At 37.2% G+C, this 22,694-nt stretch overlaps 2 protein-coding genes across 4 annotated transcripts in view; both read left to right on the top strand.

Moving 5' to 3' along the window:
- Positions 1-9,339: 9,339 nt before the first annotated feature.
- On the top strand, positions 9,340-12,608 carry LOC125271406 (lysozyme C, milk isozyme-like). The gene is made up of 5 exons (XM_048195480.1): positions 9,340-9,577; positions 10,259-10,534; positions 11,830-11,890; positions 12,198-12,245; positions 12,413-12,608. The coding sequence occupies exons 1-5, from the start codon at positions 9,418-9,420 to the stop codon at positions 12,486-12,488; spliced, it is 621 nt and encodes a 206-aa protein (XP_048051437.1). The 5' UTR covers positions 9,340-9,417; the 3' UTR covers positions 12,489-12,608.
- A 1,336-nt stretch (positions 12,609-13,944) lies between these two features.
- LOC125271747 (NACHT, LRR and PYD domains-containing protein 12-like) overlaps positions 13,945-22,694 on the top strand; it is a 1,137,836-nt gene continuing 1,129,086 nt past the window's right edge. For all 3 annotated transcript variants that reach the window (XM_048195972.1, XM_048195974.1, XM_048195971.1), the window contains exons 1-5: positions 13,945-14,278; positions 14,953-15,066; positions 16,203-16,298; positions 17,048-17,161; positions 21,621-21,716. In XM_048195972.1, coding sequence (XP_048051929.1) covers positions 14,963-15,066; positions 16,203-16,298; positions 17,048-17,161; positions 21,621-21,716 — 410 coding nt within the window. In that variant the 5' untranslated portion in view covers positions 13,945-14,278; positions 14,953-14,962. The remainder of the gene's footprint in view (positions 14,279-14,952; positions 15,067-16,202; positions 16,299-17,047; positions 17,162-21,620; positions 21,717-22,694) is intronic.

Genomic DNA, 22,694 nt, shown 5'->3' with positions numbered 1-22,694 from the left:
AGTGAAACATGATATTCATTCATTCATTCATTTTATTTCATATTTTATTTTATTATTTTATTCATGAATTAATTCTTTATTCATCCAGTTAGTACTGTAGGCAACTAAGTTCATACAAAAGCATACACACATAATTAAAACACAAATATTAATTATTTTATTGATTCAGTGTATGGTGTGAGACCCCGTATAAAAAGAAATTACACATATTTGGTGAGCTCAAACCCTAGCAGATATTTTCCTCCCTTTTCTTTTCCGATGTTAAAGGATTAGTTCACTTTCAAATAAAATTTTCCTGATAATTTACTCACCCCCATGTCATCCAAGATGTCCATGTCCTTCTTTCTTCAGTCAAAAAGAAATTAAGGTTTTTGATGAAAACATTCCAGGATTTTTCTCCATATAGTGGACTTCAATGGACTCCAAATGGTTGAAGGTCAAAATCAGTTTCATTGCAGCTTCAAAGGGCTTTAAACGATACCAGACGAGGAATAAGGGTCTTATCTAGAGAAACGATCGGCCTTTTTCGGAAAAAAATGTATATGCTTTCATATAAAAAAATGATCGCCTTCCAAGTGCCAAAACCGCATTTTCGTATATTTTCAAAAACCTTACGCTGTGCTTCCTACGCCTTCCCTATTCTACTTACAGAAAAAATGGAACTGGCGCTGCGTTCATTCCTTAAGTAGAATAGGGAAGGCGTAGGACATACAGCGTAAGCTTTTTGAAGAATATGAAAGTGTGGTTTTGGCAGAACCACTTGGTTCACATTTACATTTTTTCCGAAAACGACTGATGGTTTCTCTAGATAAGATCCTTATTCCTCATCTGGTATTGTTTAAAGCCCTTTGAAGCTGCAATGAAATGGTGATTTTGACCTTCAACTGTTTGGAGTCCATTGAAGTCCACTATAAGGAGAAAAATCCTGGAATGTTTTCATCAAAAACCTTCATTTCTTTTCGACTGAAGAAAGAAGGACATGGACATCTTGGATGACATGGGGGTGAGTAAATTATCAGGAAAATTTTATTTGAAAGTGGACTAATCCTTTAAATCTGATGAATGAGTTACACTTCCATCATTCTGCTTGGGTTTTCATATCACAGTGGACCCATGAAAACCTCTAATGTTTCCTACGTGATAAACTCAGTTCTCCTCCCAGCATTGTCTCATATACCTGTCAGTCTGTCCAGATCTTTGTATGCTGTAGCCTAGAGGTGTCTCATAATCTGTACATGACGTCTTATGATCCTGATGATTCTGAGAAAAAAAACAACACTTTTTCAGATATTACTAGGAAAACTTCATTGTCTTAATTTCTTTATTTATAGAGCTTGAATCTGTGCATTGAAACCAAACATAAAGTGGCAAAAAAACACAAAAAAACGCCTACACACTGACACACAACCCTAAGCCATTGACGCATTTGAGGTGTAATAGACGGTCCCTCTCGGGGGAACAGGTGGGTCTATATCTACACATTCGGCTCATCCTCTACTTGCAAAGACTCCCGGTAAAAGAAACACACAGAGATCTTGAGAATCTATCCAGACATGAAGATGTTGGCAGCTGTGGTTGTTTTATTCCTGGCGGCCGGCTTGAGTGACAGCGTGATTCTGACTAAATGTGGGCTGAAGCAGCAGCTTCAAAAAAGCCTTACACTGCCTCCGAATACGACCAACGTCCTGGGCAGAGTAAGTCTCCATCTACATCCAGAGCTCAATATCTGACTTGAGAGAGCGAACACTGATGCTTCCATGTATATTAATATAGTTAATACTGTTTATATTGTTAATACTGTTTGCAGGTGAGCATATATTGATTTTTTTGTAATTTTTAGTCACTTAGCCTATATGGAAAAGAGTGGCGGTGATATTCTTCAAAAATGACCTTTCATGCAGGTTCCACAGCCCATTCACACCAAGGATGATAACCAGAACAATAATGATAAAGATATAGTTTTAAAAAATAAAGGTTCTTTAATGGCATCGATGGTTCCATGAAGAACATCCATGGAACCTTTCCACTGGACAAAAGGTTTTTTATAGTGGAAAAAGCTTCTTTAGATTATAAAAATGTTCTTCATACTGATTCTTTAAAGAACTGTCAATGGTTCTTCTATGGCATCAGTTCAAAAACCCTCTTTTGGATCCTTTATTTTTAAGAGTGCACAGCTATAAAGATAACGGCTCTGAGGAAAGATATCAATGAAATCACTTTCAGGACGATTTTTGTTTTTGTTTTTTTCAGCTCAAGAACGATAAAAGCACTAAGAGCCAAACAGAATCCATCCTGCTTTAAAGAGCTTAAGCATTTAAACTGAATAAACAGAACAATGAGCGTTGGTGCAGATTATAGTCATCGTTATCATTTATCGTTCTTGGTGTGAATGAGCTTTATCTGAAACTCTCTTTACAGTCATGTGTCATGTCCAGCTGACCTCTAACTTCAATACCAGCGCTATTAAGACGATCATTGAGGTAGAAAAGCCAGGTGAAGGTCAAGGTTCTCGCAAGGGCAGGTCTATCAAGAAAGTCCCTACTAAAGTCACCCCTAAACCCCACTTGGAAAGTGGCAAGGACACAAATGAGGTCTGGACCCTGTATGGCTTGTTCCAGCTCAGTGACCATGTGGTGTGCAACTCCACTCAAAGTCATTCATTGAACATCTGTGGACTGACCTGCGACAGTGAGTACTCACTTTTATTCAACACGGATGTTTTACATTTATCAAAAGTGACAGTAAAGATGTTTATAATGTTACAAAAGGTTTATATTTCAAATAAATGCTTTTCTTTTGAACTTTCTATTCATAAAAGTATTTTAAAAAAAATCGCAATCTCAATTCAAAACACACACAATCTCATTCCTAAATGACAATGATTCAACCCTGGTGATCCAGAAAGAAGTTATAGTTATATAAACACTGGTAACAATCAAAACAGAGCAAATCACCCTTCTAATAACGATTCTATCAATTACACAGTTACACCAGTAGGTGGAGACAAGTGACTGTTAAAAAGTCTATTTGTCATTCATTCAAAAGATTCATTCAGAAACACTGATTCATCCAGTAATGAAACAAGTGAAGTATATATGAGTGAGTCATTGAATCATTCATTCAAAAAATTAATTCAGATAAATTAAATGTTTTATATAGACTACAGCAATTAACATTTTGTCAGAACCTCTAGTAGATGGCATGTTATTGTTTAGTTGTTTGTTCAGAATCGTGATCTCTATTTGAACAAAAAAAAATTGTGATTCTCAGTTTATCCAGAATCATGCAGCTATAAAACAATCCTGAAAAAAAAAATGATCACGGTTTCCACAAATATATGAGGCAGCACAACTGTTTTCAACATTGATAATTGAAATGTTTCTTGAGCATAAAATCATCATATTAGAATGATTTCTGAAGGATCATGTGACACTGAAGCCTGGAGTAATGATGATGAAAATTCAGCTCTGATCACAGGAATAAATTATATGTTAAAATACATTACAATAGAAATAGATATTTTAAATTGTAATGTTTCACAATATTACTGTTTATACAGTTTTTTTTTATTAAATGCATCTGTGTTTGAACTCTCTCTCTCTATATATATATCTATATATATCTATCTATCTATCTATCTATATATATATATATATATATATATATATATATATATATATATATATGTGTGTGTGTGTGTGTGTGTGTGTGTGTGTGTGTGTGTGTGTGTGTGTACAGGTTTATATTAATGTGATTTTTTCTTTTTCAGAGCTGCTTGACAATGACATCAGTGATGACTTGGCCTGTGTCCAGGTCCTTATAAATAAAATGTGAGTAAATGTGATTTTAATAGTTCCCACAAATTTCAGAAAATACCATTATAGTATGAAGCTATTTTTCACACTGCATCTTAATTTCTAGTGTAGTATGCTTTAATTATTTTGAGCTATAATACACAAAAAGTACATTATTCTTGAAATGTGTTAGACTTTTGAATTATTATTCATTTTGCAGAATGTAGTGCATTATTCCACATAGAAATGATTTAGTAGTGAATCCTCATAAGGCAGGCGAGTGCAAGTGTCCTGAAACTGTGTTCATCTGACTTTAACAGGACTGCAGTGATTCCTGACCCCGAAACTGCTAAACACATCCATAAAATGTAAGTGAATGAAACCTAAATCTGTTAATGAGTTAATGGAAAACATGAATACTTTTACTGTGTTTGCATGCAAGAATGTTAAACTGATAGAGGTCTCTACAATAGCCACTATGGATCATTTCTTTTCTATAAGCATTCAGTCTTGCTTCTTTCAAAGCATAATATTTGACACTTTCCTTTGACAGGATCTCGTTGATCTACCAGCCAGAGTGTGCCAATGCAAAGGCCTCTGTTTACTTCGCTGACTGTCAACAACCCTGAGTTTAGACCTCCTGATCTGAATCCTGAACTCTGACATTCCCTGAATGATTTACTTTTACATTTACATTCTTAGCTTTAGACAACAAATCTTATTCTGTACGAATCATTAAAGCCTTTTGAAATGCAGTGTTGTGCTCAGATTTTGTTTTGAGAAGATGGTAGTTGGTTTAGTGAAATGATGGATTGATGGTTTAATTTGCTAATCAGTGGTTAAGATGAGTGAGTTAAAGTCCCCCTGTAATAAATCATTTTATCCCTTAAAACTCATCTTTGATCAGCAAAATGACATATTTAAACCCTTTTTCCTGTGAAAAAAATTATTCATGCCTTAAAATAGCTTTAACGTAATTACACCCTTGAACAACTCAGTCTATACCCAGTTTATACCCGTCGGCATAAACTTAAAATGGTGATTTGTTCTTGGTTGAAATATGTTGAAATGTTGGTGTTCAGTATGTGTGAGGCCCACCAGCTATCTGGTCCACCTCTAAAGCCAAATCCAAGACCTTCATTCATACCACCTCATTTATTCAAAAAGACAAAGCCAGCATCAAAAACCACCACTATATCCACCTCAAAGCCAGCCTGGACCACAACTTCTACCTCAAGACCCAAATAAACTTCCATTTAAAGTGCAAAAAATCTTTATACACACAGACATCAAGAATCAGCATATGAATCTCAACAATGGTGACATGCTTTATGCCGCAATGCATGCTGGGAGTCATGAGTTGTATACTATGCATTGCGGCATGAAGGATGTCACCATTGTTGAGATTCATATGCTGATTCTTGATGTCTGTGTGTGTCAAAACAGCTTTTCCCTTAATGTATTTTTAAAAAATTCAGAACATGATCTGTGACAAGAAAGTATTATTGGTGAACATAATATTTTAATAACAAATAACCACTTTCAGTCAGGAATAAGATTAGTAAACTCTGTTTTATGAGACAGAAAACTATATCACTTTATATATATATATATTTATGATGAATGGATGCATTTATTTTTGGATTCAAAACAGGTCTCCCATTCACTACCATTATAAATCTTTTGAGATCAAGGATATTTTTGAATATATCTCAGATTGTGTTCATCTGAAAATAGAAAGTCATACACACCTAGGATGGCTTGAGGGTGAGTAAATCATGGGATAATTTTCATTTTGGGGTGAACTATCCCTTTCATGTTGGTTCTAATAAAAAAAAAAAGTGTCAGAACACACAGTGCATCAGTTTGTTGCGTATGGAGCTGCACAGCTGCAGACCAGTCAGGGTGCCCATGCTGACCCCTGTCCACCGCCGAAAGAGCCAACAGTGAGCATGAGAACTGGACCACGGAGCAAAGGAAGAAGGTGGCCTGGTCTGATGAATTACAATTTATTTTAAATCACGTGGATGGCCCGGTGCGTGTGCGTCACTTACCTGGAGAACACATGGCACCAGGATGCACTATGGGAAGAAGGCAAGCCGGCGGAGACAGTGTGATGCTTTGGGCATGTTCTGCTGCGAAACCTTGGGTCCTGCCATCCATGTGGATGTTACTTTGACACGTACCACCTACCTAAGCATTGTTGCAGACCATGTGCACTCTTTCATGGAAACGGTATTCCCTGGTGGCTGTGGCCTCTTTCAGCAGGATAATGTGCTCTGCCACAAAGCAAAAATGGTTCAGGAATGGATTTGAGGAGCACAACAACGAGTCTGAGGTGTTGATTGGCCTCCAAATTCCCCAGATCTCAATCCAATCGAGCATCTGTGGGATGTGCTGAACAAACAAGTCCAATCCATGGAGACTCCACCTCACAACTTACAAGACTTCAAGCATCTGCTGCTAACATCTCGGTGCAGATACCACAGCACACCTTCAGGGGTCTAGAGGAGTCAATGCCTCGATGGGTCAAGGCTATCAGGGCAGCATAAGGGGGACCAACACAATATTAGGAAAGTGGTCATTATATTGTGCCTGATCGGTGTACTTAGTGTTCGATTGGTGATTTGTAAAGGGCAAAGAGTATTCTCACACAACAAAATCCCCAGTGTTAAATTAACACCCAAAGTGTATGAGTCCATCTTGCCGGGTGTTAAAAAGTAACACTGAAGCAGTGTTAAAGTTAATGAGATAATTGATTTATGATTGAGTGGTGATTGACAATTAGTGGTGACACCTGATGTTAATAAGCAGAATCACTGAAGGAAAGAGAGAAAAAAGGTGTTAATTAATGTTTTATGAATGTTTAATTTCAAGTCACCATGAAAGAGGTCAGCGTTTGCTTTAGTTGGGCTCTTGACTCTTTACCTTTTATTATTAATTATTATTATTATTATTATTGTTACTTTTATTCTCTGGCTGCTCCAACTTTGTGTTTGTAAAGCACATTTGTTATGGTCAGAGAAAATGTGATCCAGTCCCAATATAATTTGATGATATTATTGTCATGTGATGACCTGATGTCGTTTAGAGTCGAAATCTCTGATTGTGTGCTTGATGTGAAGCTTTAGTATTAATGATTGTAGTCCTTTAATTTTACAGCTTGAGATCCAACAACAGTATGACTTTTTTCCTTTTTTTTTTTTTAAATAATACATCGTGCACTGAAGCTTCAGTGTTTATACACACACAGACATCAAGAATCAGCATATGATTCTCAAGAACGGTGACAATAAATAACTACAAAATACTGACAAACAGATCAACTCTGAACATCACAAAACAAGCTACTGTCACAACAAAACAACAGAAAAATAAAGCAAACATGAACAATCTACGAAAATTACAGGACAATTCAGCTGCATAATTTATTCATGCAGCAATGCATGATGGGAGCCATGGATGAGTTTTGATTGGTGGCTCCCATCATGCACTGCAACATGAAGCACTTTGTTTGATTGTCACCATTGTTGAGGGTCATATGCTGATTCTTGATGTCTGTGTGTTTAAAAAAAAAACCCTTCAGATTATAAAAGCTCTGCTGGATCTCAAGCGCTAACAGAGATTTACTATAAAGAAATAATATAACATCTATTTGACTGGGTTATACTGGATGTCAGCAATAAATCTGGCCATTTCACAATGAGAAAACAACCATTACGACTGTGATTCCCAAAGCATTGTAAACTTAAATTGATGAACTTTGGCTCACAGCACTTTTGGGAAACACAGCTCAGATCATAGTTTCTCTGGCCATAACAAATGTGCTCTACAAACACAAAGATGGAGCAGCCAGAGATAAATTAATGTTAATAAATAGAGTCAAGAGCCCAACTAAAGGAAATGCTTTTCACCATCATGGTGACTTCAAACTAAACTTTCATTAAAACATTAACATCTAAACATCTGTTAATTCTCAATAAGAACTTTTGTTGATGTATGACAGAAATCAAATCAAACTGGTTAATAATAAGTGTAATAATGTTTAATGGCTGGAAGTCAGTTGTAGTTGTTATGTCTCTCTCTTTTTCTCTTGTTGTTTCTTCAATGATTCTGCTTATTAACATCAGGTGTCTCCACTAATTGTCAATCACCACTCAATCATCAATCAATTATCTCATTAACTTTAACACTGCTTCATAGGGAGCAATGACATTTCCTCTCTCAAGATCCATTAATGTACTAAAAACATATTTAAATCAGTTCATGTGAGTACAGTGGTTCAATATTAATATTATAAAGCGACAAGAATATTTTTGGTGCGCCAAAAAAAACAAAATAACGATTTATAAATTGATGGCCGATTTCAAAACACTGCTTCAGGAAGCATCGGATCATAAATGTATCAGTGTGTCGAATCTGTTGTTCGGAGCACCAAAGTCACATGATCTGAATCATGATTCGACACACTGATTCATTATGCTCCGATGCTTTCTGAAGCAGTGTTTTGAAATCTGCCATCACTAAATAAGTTGTTATTTTGTTTTTTTGGCGCACCAAATTTATTCTCGCCGCTTTATAATATTAATATTGAACCACTGTACTCACATGAAATGATTTAAATATGCTTTTAGTACCTTTATGGATCTTGAGAGAGGAAGTATCATTGCTCCCAATGGAGGCCTCTCGGAGCCATCAGATTTCAACTAAAGTATCTTAATTTGTGTTCAGAAGATTAACGAAGGTCTTACGGGTGTGGAACGGCATGAAGGTAAGTAATAAATGACAGAATTTTCATTTTTGGGTGAACTAACCCTTTAAGTACATTTTGAAATTGAATAGAAGTGAAAAAGAAATAATTCAGAGAATACAGTTATTGTTCAGTGAAACTGTTTAATGTTTTTCATTCATTAATTAATTTTATTATTCATTAATTAATTTTATTTCATATTTTATTTTATTCTATTAATTTATTGATCCAGTTAGTACTGTAGACAACTAAGTTCATACAAAAGCATACACACATAATTAAAACACAAATATTAATTATTTTATTGATTCAGTATATAGTGTGAGACCCCGTATAAAAAGAAATTACACATATTTGGTGAGCTCAGACCCTAGCAGATATTTTCCCTCTTTTCTTTTCTGATGTTAAATCCAATGAATGAGTTACACTTCCATCATTCTGCTTGGGTTTTCATATCACAGTGGACCCATGAAGACCTCTAATGTTTCTTACGTGACAAACTCGGTTCCCCTCCCAGCATTGTCTCGTGTACCAGTCAGTCTGTCCAGATCTTTGTATGCTGTAGCCTAGAGGTGTCACATAACCTGTACATGACATCTGATCCCTTCTGAGACAAAAACACTTTTTTACATGTTACTGTTTGCACAGAATTTCATTGTCTTACTTTCTTTATTTATAGATCTTTGATCTGTGCACTGAAACCAAACATAAAGTGGCTTAAAACTGCCTACACTCTGACACACAACCCTAAGCCAATGATGCATTTGAGGTGTAATAGACGGTCCCTCTCGGGGGAACAGGTGGGTCTATATCTACACATTCGGCTCATCCTCTACTTGCAAAGACTCCCGGTAAAAGAAACACACAGAGATCATGAGAATCTATCCAGACATGAAGATGTTGGCAGCTGTGGTTGTTTTATTCCTGGCGGCCGGCTTGAGTGACAGCGTGATTCTGACTAAATGTGGGCTGAAGCAGCAGCTTCAAACAGGCCTTACACTGCCTCCGAATACGACCGACCTCCTGGCACAGAGTAAGTCTCCATCTACATCCAGAGCTCAATATCTGACTTGAGATACTGAACACTGATGCTTCCATGTATATTAATATAGTTAATACTGTTTATATTGTTAATACTGTTTGCAGGTGAGCATATATTAATTTTTTTGTAATTTTTAGTCACTTACATGGAAAAGAGTGGCGGTAATATTCTTCAAAAATGACCTTCCATGCAGGTTCCACAGCCCATTCACACCAAGGATGATAACCAGAACGATAATGATAAAGTTTAAAAAAATAAAGGTTCTTTAATGTCATCAATGGTTCCATGAAGAACATCCATGGAACCTTTGGTTCTTTAGATTATAAAAATGTTCTTCACACTAGTTCTTTTAAGAAACATTAGGTAAAAGGTTCTTTGGGGAACCAAAAATAGTTCTTCTATGGAATCACTTCAAAAACCCTCTTTTGGAACCTTTATTTTTAAGAGTATCAATGGAATCAGGACAATTTGTGATTTTTGTTTTTTCAGCTCAAGAATGATAAAAGCACTAACAGCCAAACAGAATCCATCCAGCTTTAAAGAGCTTGAGCATTTAAAGCATCAGGCGACATAACTGCATCGCATGCTTATAATAAACAGAACAACATGTGTTGGTCGTTATCATTTATCATTCTTGGTGTGAACAGGCCTTAACAGAAACTCTCTTCACAGTCGTGTGTCATGTCCAGCTGACCTCTAACTTCAATACCAGCGCCATTAAGACGATCATTGAGCCAGAACAGCCACATGAAAGTCACGGTTCTCGCAAGGGCAGGTCTGCCAAGAAAGGCCGCCCCTCCACTAAAGTCACCCCTAAACCACACTTGGAAAGTGGTGAGGACAAAAATGAGTTCTGGACCCTGTATGGCTTGTTCCAGCTCAGTGACCATGTGGTGTGCAACTCCACTCGACGTCATTCACTGAACCTCTGCGGACTGACCTGCGACAGTGAGTACTCACTTTTATTCAACACAGATGCTTTAAATAGATCAAAATTCACAGGAAAGACATTTATTATGTTACAAAAGATCTAAATTTAAAGTCCCCCTGTAGTCAATAATTTTATCCCTTAAAACTCATCTTTAGTCACCAAAATTACATATTTAAATGTTTTTTTTCCTGTGAAAAAAAATTCTTAGTGCCTTAAAATAGCTTGAATGTAACTCTACACCCTTGCCTCATTTATTATATCTATTCTATTATATCTATTATTAGATCTATTATATCTTTAGCGGTTAATAAACAGAACTGCATCCGTCTTGCGTATGAACATTGTAGCCAGAGCTACTTGTCTCTGTTTATGTATAATGAGTCCCACCAGCAGTGCCGACCCGTCCCATGTCCGAATATAAACACTTATTATAGGTGTACGATTCAAGACAAGACAAAAACATGGTTTGGAAAATGGATTCATGATGTACTCGCTAATTATATAATTTTTGTAAGTTTTGAACTCAAAAAAGTCACGGACTGCAGCTTTAACATTTTGTCAGAACCTCTTGGAAATTACTTGTTCTTTGTGTAGTTTGTCTGTTATGAATCATGGGAGAATCGTGATCTCTATTTGAAACAAACAAACAAACAAACAAAAATCTCAATTTAAACAATTGTGCAGCTCTACAAAGAATCCGTGGAATTGGTGGATGATCACGGTTTACACAATAATATAAAGCAGCACAAATATTTTCAACATTTATAATAATGAGAAATGTATATATGTATATATTTTTTGAGAAGCAAAAAATAGCTTCATGAGCAGAAGAGACATATATATACTGCAAAAAATGCTGTTCTTACTTAGAATTTTTGTCTTGTTTCCAGTCCAAATATCTAAAAATTCTTAGATCAAGAAGCATTTTCTTGACAAGTAAAAATTATTTTTCAAAATAATCTGTCAGTGGGGTAAGCAAAATAATCTTAATCCAAAAGGAAAACAAGATTATATATCTTACTTACTTACTCATATCTTTACTTACCCCATTGGCAGATTATTTTGCTTGTTTTAAGGAAAAACTCACTTAATTTTGACTTATTTTTCCTGAAAACAAGAAAATATTTTTTACTTGTCAAGAAAATGCTTCTTAATTTTAGAACTTTAAGATATTTTGACTAGAAACAAGACCAAACTCTAAGTAAGAACAGCATTTTTTGCAGTGTAGGTCTATATATATAATATAGAAGTGTGTGTGTGTGTGTGTGTGTGTGTACAGGTTTATATTAATGTGATTTTTTTTCTTTTTCAGAGCTGCTTGACGATAACATCAGTGATGATGTGGCCTGTGTTCAGGTCCTTATAAATAAAATGTAAGTAAAATTGTACACACAATAGTACATACAAATAATAATAATAAAAAAATGCTATTATAGTATGAAGGTATTTCCACAGTGAATCTTCATTTCTAGTGTAGTATGCTTTAATTAGCTGAGCTATAATACAAAAAAGTATACATTATTCTTGTAATGTGTTTGTAGACGTTTGAATTATTATTAATTTTGTTTATATAGAATATAGTGTTAACATTTATTCCACATAGAAATGATTTTAGTAGTGAATCCTTATAAGGCAGGCGAGTGCAAGTGTCCTGAAACTGTGTTCATCTGACTTTAACAGGACTGCAGTGATTCCTGACCCCGAAACTGCTAAACACATCCATAAAATGTAAGTGAATGAAACCTAAAACTCATGTTTAATGAGTTAATGGAAAACATGCAAGAATGTTAAACTGATAGAGGTCTCTACAATAGCCACTATGGATCATTTCTTTTCTATAAAGCATTCAGTCTTGGTTCTTTCAAAGCATAATATTTGTTACTTTCCTTTGACAGGATCTCGTTGATCTACCAGCCAGAGTGTGCCAATGCAAAGGCCTCGGTTTACTTCGCTGACTGTCAACAACCCTGAGTTTTAGACCTCTTGATCTGAATCCTGAACCTTGACATGCCCTGCTTTACTGCATTTATATTCTTAGCTTTAGACAACACATCTTATTCTGTACGAGTCATTAAAGCCTTTTGAAACGCAGTGTTGTGCTCATGAATTTAATTCATTCCTGTGTCTCTCTGTGGCCTGATGTAGAGTCAAACATTTCCATGTCTGTGGTGGACAATCCAAATCAGATGGAAAACATAAAACAGGCTTTGTTTTGAGGAGTGCGAGAGAGTTGGTGGATGGTTTAGTGAAATGAAGGATTGATGGTTCTCTAATTTGCTAATCAGTGGTTTAGATCAGTAAGTTAAAATCCCCCTGCAGTCAATAATTTTATCCCTTAAAACACATCTTTGATCACCAAAATTACATATTTAAACCTTTTTTCCTGTGGAAAAAAAAATCTTCATACCTTAAAATAGCTTGAATGTAACTACCTCTATGGTAACCACACCCTTGCTTTATTTAATATATGAATATGCTAATTAGCCCCGCCTCCACTCACGTAGCTCAGAGATTCACTGGTGAATTTACTGAGGTAAACGCTGCACAATGGTATCGCTTTTACAACGTAATTAATAAGATTAGCCTTTTGCTCGACTACGTTATCAAACAGCTAATAATGTGTTGCTAATGTTACACAAACCATGTTCCTGTTCGCCATGTCAGAGTCAGACAGCTAACAGTCTAACAATCAGTATCCTTACAAACGCTTTGAACAACTCAGAACGTCAATGGAGAAAGGAATATAACTCATCATAACATCGCAGTATACATCATACACCTGCTATATTGTTAAATCTACCTGATATTTCATATCAAGAGAAAAATATACCGGGATAACCTGGCTTCTCTCGAGACTCTCCTGCTTCAAAAAAAAGGCATCATATGTGAATTAAGTTGATAGTCGTAATTGTTCAATAATAATTGTTCATTTATGATACAGCATGTTATTATTACGCTTGTACCTAATTGTTGTTCATTTTGGTAAACTGTAAGTAAGAAAAAAATGTAGAAAAACAGAAAAGGTACTGGTAATTTTCTGCCATCTGTTAGGTTGTAACCCTGTTACCCTAAAACACAAAATGCAATGCATGATTTAAAACACATGTAAAACATTGTGCCCTATTTTATTAACTTTTCTTAGAGTGTAGCTGACTAACTACCAATACACTGCTTAAAACGATTATTGTTCAAAAATGTGTTCAATAATCATATTGCATTTAAAAATAAAAATATCTGATCATAAAGATGTTCATATTACTCTTACAAATAAAAAATATGTTCATGTTATTTTTATGAACAAATCTAAATAAACATATCAAATTCTATTTTTTATGTGTATTTTACGCAATAACGCAGTTTTGCGGCATGTTTGCGCGATGACGTCATCATTCATTTAACAACTTTTCGCAACAAATGGACACGCCTCTTAACCTCACCTGTAAATTAGTTGTCGGTGCTCGAGTCACGGATGTGCACTTCGGATTCTAACAGAAAAAGTAGCCCATCTGGATGTCTTTGGAGTATCCTACTCATTTCAGCATACTACGATTTGGGGCACACTATTTCTCATTTCGAACACTATTTATGACGGATACTAATTGTGATGGTCCCAATGGAGCAGAATGAAAGTGAAAGTAAAATCCATCGGCCTATGTTGTCATTTAAGAAAACAGAAACATCTCGCCGATAGTATCAAAGAGTTTCCTTCATGCAGATTTTCTTGACGGAACATCAGTGTCCACAGACACATTTCCACTGAGGTGAGTTACAGACACAGTTCAAGTTATCGCGTAGGACCATTTTGTTTTGCTAATTACATTATTTTACATTTATTTTAATATAATGCTAAACACATTATTATGGTTTAAAGTAGACTAATTAATTTGCATTCAGAACACCAATACTTATATAACAAACAATGTTTAACATTGTTATGCTGTGAAAATCTTCTTTTAGTTCACTTTTTGTATTCAAATATCTAGCTCCTGACATCATATACAGAAGATTCAAAGAGTTAGTTTTCTCTTATAGATTTACCAGCACAATATAAAACTGTCTTTCAAGTTTTTTGGCACAAAGTACAGAAATACTGACTGTAAATAATATGGTGCCATGTGATGGTATTCGCTAGTTTAGGACATTTTTGCTCTCTTACATTTATCCTCAAAACTTTGCCATGTAAAGAGTTGACAGATATTGAAAGACTTGGATTATTAATATAATTATGTGGTTTTACAGAGGCACATTGACGCTGTGTGAAACCACCACAACCTAATGTGTCCTCATATGTAGGATTTGGTCTATTAAGTTAAGAAAGAAAAGTTGGTAAAATATGATTTTCATGCACATGGATCTATTTCGTGATTTCCTGAGAATGACTAATGGTAAATAATTTAGCATAAATATTCTAAATTCCCTTCATGTTTTGTTTCAGATCAGTCCAGATGCAAAGACTAAAGTCATCTGAACCCAGCTGTGTGTCCATGAAGAGTGACCGGTCAATGGATTCTCCCATTTACTGTAGTGGACACACTGATCCTGGGTTAAGGTGAGTGCTTTACTAAACCACTTATCTTGTTACATCTGCGTTGAAACTAAGAAAATTGTTCATTACTACTGTTAAAATGGACTAAAGTGACTATATGTAATGCATTTCATACGTTATTAATTAAAAGATCTTAATTTACAGCTCCAATATGTGGATATGTACTTGCTGTAAAGTTTCCAACAGCATAATAAATCTTAATAAAATAATTCAGTCACCTGAATCAGTTCATTACAAATTCATACATTTAACCCTTTCGAGCGTGAGTTTAAAATATTCTAACTGTCCCCCCAGAGTGAGTTTTTTTAAGGCGACCGTTATTTTAGAACGTTTGCCTTTAATGTTTCCATAGCGACGCGTCTTGCGTGTCACGAACGCTGAACGCAGCCACAATAACACTGTATGACAGATGGATCGCTATTATTTTGTTTTTCCTTGTTTATTTAAAATATTCACAAACTTGCTTACTATGTCATCAACTATCTGATATTCTGATCCTCAAATATGTGTAAGTGAGTGTGTTTTGTCGTTTAAAAGCCTTTATAAATGATCTTTATCTTGATCTATAATGCGAGATGGGCGCCGCCATCTTAGTTTGCCCTGCAGTTCACAGAGTCCTGTCAGTCGGATTTACAGCAGGTGAATTCATCCGTTTCTCCCGAAATATATGCAAGTAAGTGGCTGGTGAACTGGAAGAATAATAGAGTAAACTTTATAGTTACTTAGGCCCATTATGTGTGTCTGATATGAATAAATGCCGGCAAATTGTATTTGAATGGATTGTTATTGCTCCTTCCACTGATGTCTGACATCAGTGTGTATTTTATAAACTCTAAATATATTGTTTTAATGGTGCTTATGCGTATTTAAATGTCTGAAACCTTAAAAGAAACGTTATGTGGCTGAAAACACTGCATAGTTGTGATATATGACAAGAGCTGCGCGCGTCCGTCTCGCAGCCAGAGCGCGAAAACACAGTTTGAATCTGGCAGTTATGCGACGTCGTTGAACGTTCGAAATCCCATATGTGGGACCGTACGCCCAGGGGCACTGAAATAAATATCCCACATGTGGGACCGTACCGCTCAAAGGGTTAAGAGTGTGATTTACATTCACTTGTGTTCAACTTCAATGCACAGACCGGTCCTGCCAGAACCCAGCTGTGTGTCCATGAAGAGTGACCGGTCAATGGATCCTCCCATTTACTTTAGTGGACACACTGATCCTGGGTTTAGGTGAGTGCTTTACTAAACCACTTATCTTATTACATCTGTGGTGAAACTAAGAACATTGTTCATTACTACTGTTAAAAGGGACTAAAGTGATTGTATGTAAAGGTTAATGGATCAGTCAAAAAGATCTTAATTAACTTCTCCAAAATGTGGATGTGCATCTGCTGTAAAGTCTCCAGCAGCATAATAAATATTAATGGAATAATTCAGTCACCTGAATCATACTTTGTGTTATAAATGTTAAACAATGTTTAATGTTGTTATGCTGTGAAAATCTTCTTATAAAAACAATAGCTTAATTTTTGTATTTGAATATTTAGATCTTGACATCATATATACAGGAGTTTCAAAGAGTTGGTTTTCTCTTATAGATTTACCAGCACAATATAAAACTGTTTTTTTTTGGCACAAAGTACAGGAATACTGACTAAATAATGTGGTGCAATGTGATGATATTTGCTAGTGTAGGATGACATTTTTGCTCTTATTCTCAAAATTTTGCCATGTAAAGAGTTGGCAGGTATTGAAAATCTTTGATTATAACTATGGTTTTACGGAGGCTTATTGAAGCTGTGTGAAACCACCACAACCTCATGTGTCCGATTCCTCATATTTGGTCTTTTAGGTTAAGAAAGAAAAGTTGGTAAAATATGATTTTCATGCTCATGGATCTATTTCGTGATTTCCTGAGAATGACTAATGGTAATTAATTTAGCATAAATTTTCTAAATTCCCTTCATGTTTTGTTTCAGATCAGTCCAGATGCAAAGACAAAAGTCATCTGAACCCAGCTGTGTGTCCATGAAGAGTGACTGGTCAATGGATAATCCCATTTACTTTAGTGGACACACTGATCCTGGGTTTAGGTGAGTGCTACCTGTTATCTTGTTACGTCTGTGTTGAAAATAAGAAAATTGTTCATTACTACTGTTAAAAGGGACTAAAGTAACTATATGTAATGCATTTCAGATGTTATTAATTAAAAGATCTTAATTAACAGCTCCAATATGTGGATGTGTACTTGCTGTAAAGTCTCCAACAGCATAATAAATATTAACTAGAATGTACATTTCCGGAAGAAAATGTGGTGTTGCTAGGCAGTTGTTAAGATGTTCTGAGTGGTTGCTAGGCAGTTGCTAGGGTGTTCTGGGTGGTTGCTAGGCGGTTGCTAAGGTAACTTGGGTGGTTGCTAGGGTGTTGCTAGGCAGTTGCTAAGGTATTTGGGGTGGTTGCTAAGGTGGTGCTAGGCAGTTGCTAGGGTATTCTGGGTGGTTGCAAGGCGGTTGCTATGGTAACCTGGGTGGTTGCTAGGGTGTTGCTAGGCAGTTGCTAAGGTATTTGGGGTGGTCACTACGGTGTTGCTAGGCGGTTGCTAGGGTGTTCTGGGCGGTTGCTAGGTGGTTGCTATGGTAACATGGGTGGTTGCTAGGGTGTTGCTAGGCAGTTGCTACGGTACTTGGGGTGGTCACAACAGTGTTTCTAGGAGGTTGCTAGGGTGTTGTGGGTGGTCGCTAGGCAGTTGGTATGGTAACCTGGGTGGTTGCTATGATGTTACTAGGTGGTTGGTAGTTGTCACAGATGGTTACTATGGAGTTTTTATAGAGTTCTTAGCATGTTCTTAACCCAATTTAGCACTTAGCTAATCACTATTAGCATGTAGCTATTCACTGCTAGCATGTGTAGCATGTTGGAAGTCCAGTTTGCTAGCATTAGTCAAAAGAGCCAACCACCATGTCTCTACGATGTTCTGATGCAGAGATATAGGTTTTGCAAAACGGTTGCTGTGTACTCTGTTTGGTTGCTAGGGAGTGGTTTGGCAGCTGCCAATGATGATACACCAAAGGCTGCTTGACAATAGAGATGTTCCGATACCCCTTTTCCATTCCCGATACCGATTCCGATACCTGATCTCAGGGTATCGGCCGATACCGAGTACTGATCCGATACCAGGGTGCAGGGCTCTGAACCGGTTCAAGGAACGAAAACGAAAACCGGAAACGAACTAAATTTTGACCGGAACGTAACCAGAAACGGAAACTGAATCAGATTTAATCATTTGAACAGAAACTCTCATTTGAAATGGCCATTAACCGGTTAATAACGTTATTTTTTCGTTCTATTTAATATTTTGCTTTGGCAGTCAACCAATCAAGAAATTCAAATAGTACAGCCTATGCAAATGTGACGCTGACGCATCCAACGTGAGTGAAATGCCCACGCTGACGCTCTAAAGTGAGATATGCCCGCGCTGACACGCTCAGGCTCAGCTGTCATGTCATCATAGGTTAGGTAAGTTACAATGGCAATGCCCTGGCATTAGTTTTTCCAATGATATATGTCACCATTAGGCCTACATTTAAGTGAAATGAATGTCAAGTAGGCTAATATGCTAGCCTGGGTGCCAGCCCGAACCCCGCCCACAACATTTTTTGGACGGGAAGTTTGGTCTGGACTCGATCCATTGTGGAGTAATTATGCTCGGCTCCCAGAAGGCAGAGCCAATCAAATTGCCAGGGCGGGCTTTAATCGATGATGGACAGGCTATCTGCGGTTACGTAACCACCCACGTCATCAAAGAGCGCTTGGGTTGAATTGGTTTTCACCAACGATGACTGCAGCTGGAGAAGTAAGATGTTTAGATTCTGCTATCACGTTTGTAATAAAAGAAATCGACAGCGCATTCATTTTAAAAGACGAACAAAGAACCGCAATCAAGGCATTTGTTGATGGGAAAGATGTGTTTGCCGTCCTTCCAACGGGATTCGGCAAAAGTTTAAGTACAAGTTCAACATACGTCACTTATTGCGTTGCTCTGATTGGTTGTAGGTCTATCCAATTGAGTGCAGAGGTTTTTTTTTTTACTGGTTCAGTTAAGACACGCCCCGTAATTCAAGTGCAATGGAGCAGTATCAGACTCACATTCTGCCTAGAATATGAGTATGACGAAGTCAGGCTACTAATATGCAGCTTGTTGTGCGTTTTGAAACCAGCGAAAATTACAGGATATGTAGAAAATGAGTTCACACAACGCCACATCACGCACATGCAGTGGTTCAGAATAAAACTATAGGTTAACATAACACATATACAACAAAAGGGAATATTTAGGCCTATAGGCTACGCGAAATATTTCACCATATAATTAGGTCTACATATTAACAAAACGAAAGTGGTTCATTGTGGCGCACTCCAGCGATCTAGGAAAGGAAACAGACATTCTGCTTGTTTTCGTTATTTAAATGTCTTTTGTAAATGTATGAATTATGTCTGGCTTTTAAATTACGACCATAAACCATAAATTACAAAGTATAGTTTAGGAAAAAAACGTTCCAGTGGTCGCGACGGCGCCTCATGCGCGCGCACACAAATTCTTGCATTGCTTACTTGATATCGCAGCTGTTAAATATTAAAATAAAATACAATCAACCAAACATATAAAACTTTACACTGCTCAATTCTGTAATACAATCTGCCGTCCTGTGACCACCACCTGACTATGCTGTTATGTGAAGAATGATGTCGATAATGCGAGTGAAGTACAAAGCGTACATAATAAATAGCCTAATAGTTTAGCATTCGTCTCGAAAATGGAAACAGTGGCGAATGAGAAAGGTATGCTTCAGATTCACTTTAAATTAATTCGTTTAGCATCTTATTTAGTTTTATTTCTAATAAATAACCCTGTTTTTCACTTCTTCGCTGCTCTAAACAGTGGTTGCTTATGGCAACACAGCACAACTTCCTGTGTTTGCATTCTGAGAAGAATTGATTTCCGATTTGCTGCGTTAAGCAAAGATAGCGGGCACAACTAGATATTGTTTAAGAAAATGGTATCGGATCGGTACATGAGTTTAATTACTGGCCGATACCAATGCTAGAATTTTGTCTGGTATCGGTGGTATTTCCGATACTAGTATTGGAATCGGAACAACCCTACTTGACAATATAAGCCAATCGCCATCTCTCTACGATGTTCTGATGCAGAGATATAAGTCTTGCAAAACGGTTGCTAGGGAGTGGCTTGGCAGCTGCCAATGATTACACTCCAAAGGCTGCTTGCCAGTATGAACAATATAAACCAACCCCCATACCTCTATGATATTCAGATTTTAAGATATCCCTCTATGCTTTGGGTTGCTAGGGTGCTCTAAATGGTTGCTAGGGCGTGGCTATGAAGTCTTGAAGGTGATTTGTGATTGGCCGTATGCTGCCCTGAGTCAAATGAGCCCACCCTCATGTTTCTATGACACTTGTTCTATCAAAGTCCCTTTAAGACAAGTCATTTCACACGGCGGCCATCTTTGAAACGCCTCTCGAGCATCCCGGGCATCCATGCAGCTCCTATCTCTTTGAATGGGGAAACATCAAATTCTCCAAAGCTGTTTGTCAAGCTTTCGATTAAATTTCATATTTGAAATCACCAATGAATTCTGACAAATGAATTTTCTACGAAATCCTCGTTAGGAGCTATGACTCGTCAAAGTTTGTCGCAATGTTAAGTGTATGGGATTTTTCGCCCGATTTTTCGCCCGCCGGACGAACATCGTACACCCGATCGCTTAGAAAAGTCATAGCACACCATTCCTCAATAATCCATATGATTTGACACCTCATTCGTGGGTCTGTGACAAAAGCTGCGGGACGAGTAGCACGCCGAAATTTTGTGTGGAAGAAGAATAATAAGTATGCAGCATTACAATAATGATGCTTCGCCTTTGGCAAGCACCATTAATAAAATAATTTATACAACAGTTCTGTCTGGTTCTCGAATCTGATTGGCTGATAGCCGTGCAATATTTTAGTGATAACAGCACTCCTACCTTTTCTCCATTTGTATAACTCCGCTTGAATTTTTGCTAATACTACTTGTTGTACCACGAACTGTAGTTTTAATAGTTTTTTAGACGAGAATGTAGTTGTTTAAACCTGAATTATGTGACTCATATTTAAAAATAGCGCCTATTTTACAATTTGTAAAATAGACGTTTTCGGAGATGCGAGCTCCAGGGCATCAGCGGCCGTGCAGTGCTTGTGTACGCGCCGAGAACAGCTTCATCTCGGCCAGTGCTTCGGGGATTTGCCGCTGGCTCTTATAGTGGTTAAACATGAGACATAATTAAATTTGAGTACATAAAATGGACAATCTTACGGCACTCGGCCTACAGCCTCGTGCCTACGGACGAATCACAGCCGTGCTGATATACAGCCATATCGCATGGCTACGAGTGTGATATTGCTCATTCAGTCACCTGAATCAGTTCTTTACAAAAGTCATACATTTAAGAGTGTGATTTACATTCACTTGTGTTCAACTTCAATGCACAGACCGGTCCTGCCAGAATCCAGCTGTGTGTCCATGAAGAGTGACCGGTCAATGGATCCTCCCATTTACTTTAGAGGACAAACTGATCCTGGGTTTAGGTGAGTGCTTTACTAAACATTTGATTATAAATTTTTATATTTACATTTACTCATTTGACAGACACATTTATCCAAAGAGACTTAAGGCTGGGACACACCGAGCTGACAGTTGGCCGTCTGACTGTTTTTGAGGGTTTTTTTTTTGTTTGGTGTGTTCTGCACCATTGGCTCTAGTTGGAAGCTTCTGGGATTTTTAAGGCCGATTCAGCATGTAGAATCGATGTCGGGCAGCGAGAGAGAACTCTGATTGGCTGTTCAGTTTAGTAGGACTGCCCCCTAATAGTCGACTAACCGTTAGTCTTCATGTAAACTCTCTTCATGTGAACTGATGAAGAGAGGTGTGACATGCGGTCTCTTGGGTTTGTTAAAGACCAGTCTTGCTGCATCATTCTGGATCAGTTGTAGAGGCTAAAGAGAGCGCATGTCACACCTCTCTTCATCAGTTTACATTGGCTGCCAATAGCTGCTCGCATCAAATTCAAGGCTCTAATATTTGCCTACAGAACAATCACTGGCTCTGCACCACTATACCTAAACTCACCACTTCAGATTTATGCGCCCTCCAGAAGCTTGCATTCTGCAAGTGAACGGTGCCTTGTGGTGCCACCCCAAAGGGGCACAAAATCACTTTAATGGACCTTCTACTGGTCTGTTCCTGTCTGGTGGAATGACCTACCACGCTCTATCCGAGCAGTCTTTTCAATTTTCAAGAAACTGCTAAAGACACATCTACTTCGTCAACACTTCATTGTAACACTTATATTTTACTTTTCTTTTTTCGATTTCTATTCTTTCTCCATCTATTTGTATTAAAAAAAACAAACAAACAAACAAAAAAAAAACCTTGCTACGAGCACTTTACTGATGAAACTGATTTGGCACAGCACAGACGCAGACGACGCGAGGGGACAACACATTCTGCTTTCATCATCTAGTTCTTTAGCATCGGTTTGGTGTGTCTCTACCCTTACATAACTG

This window comes from Megalobrama amblycephala, linkage group LG7 (assembly GCF_018812025.1).
Source record: "Megalobrama amblycephala isolate DHTTF-2021 linkage group LG7, ASM1881202v1, whole genome shotgun sequence".
In the NCBI taxonomy this organism is placed as follows: Eukaryota; Metazoa; Chordata; class Actinopteri; order Cypriniformes; family Xenocyprididae; genus Megalobrama; species Megalobrama amblycephala.
The sequence above is the reverse complement of the archived record's forward strand: the minus strand, read 5'-3'. Positions and strand labels throughout refer to the sequence as shown.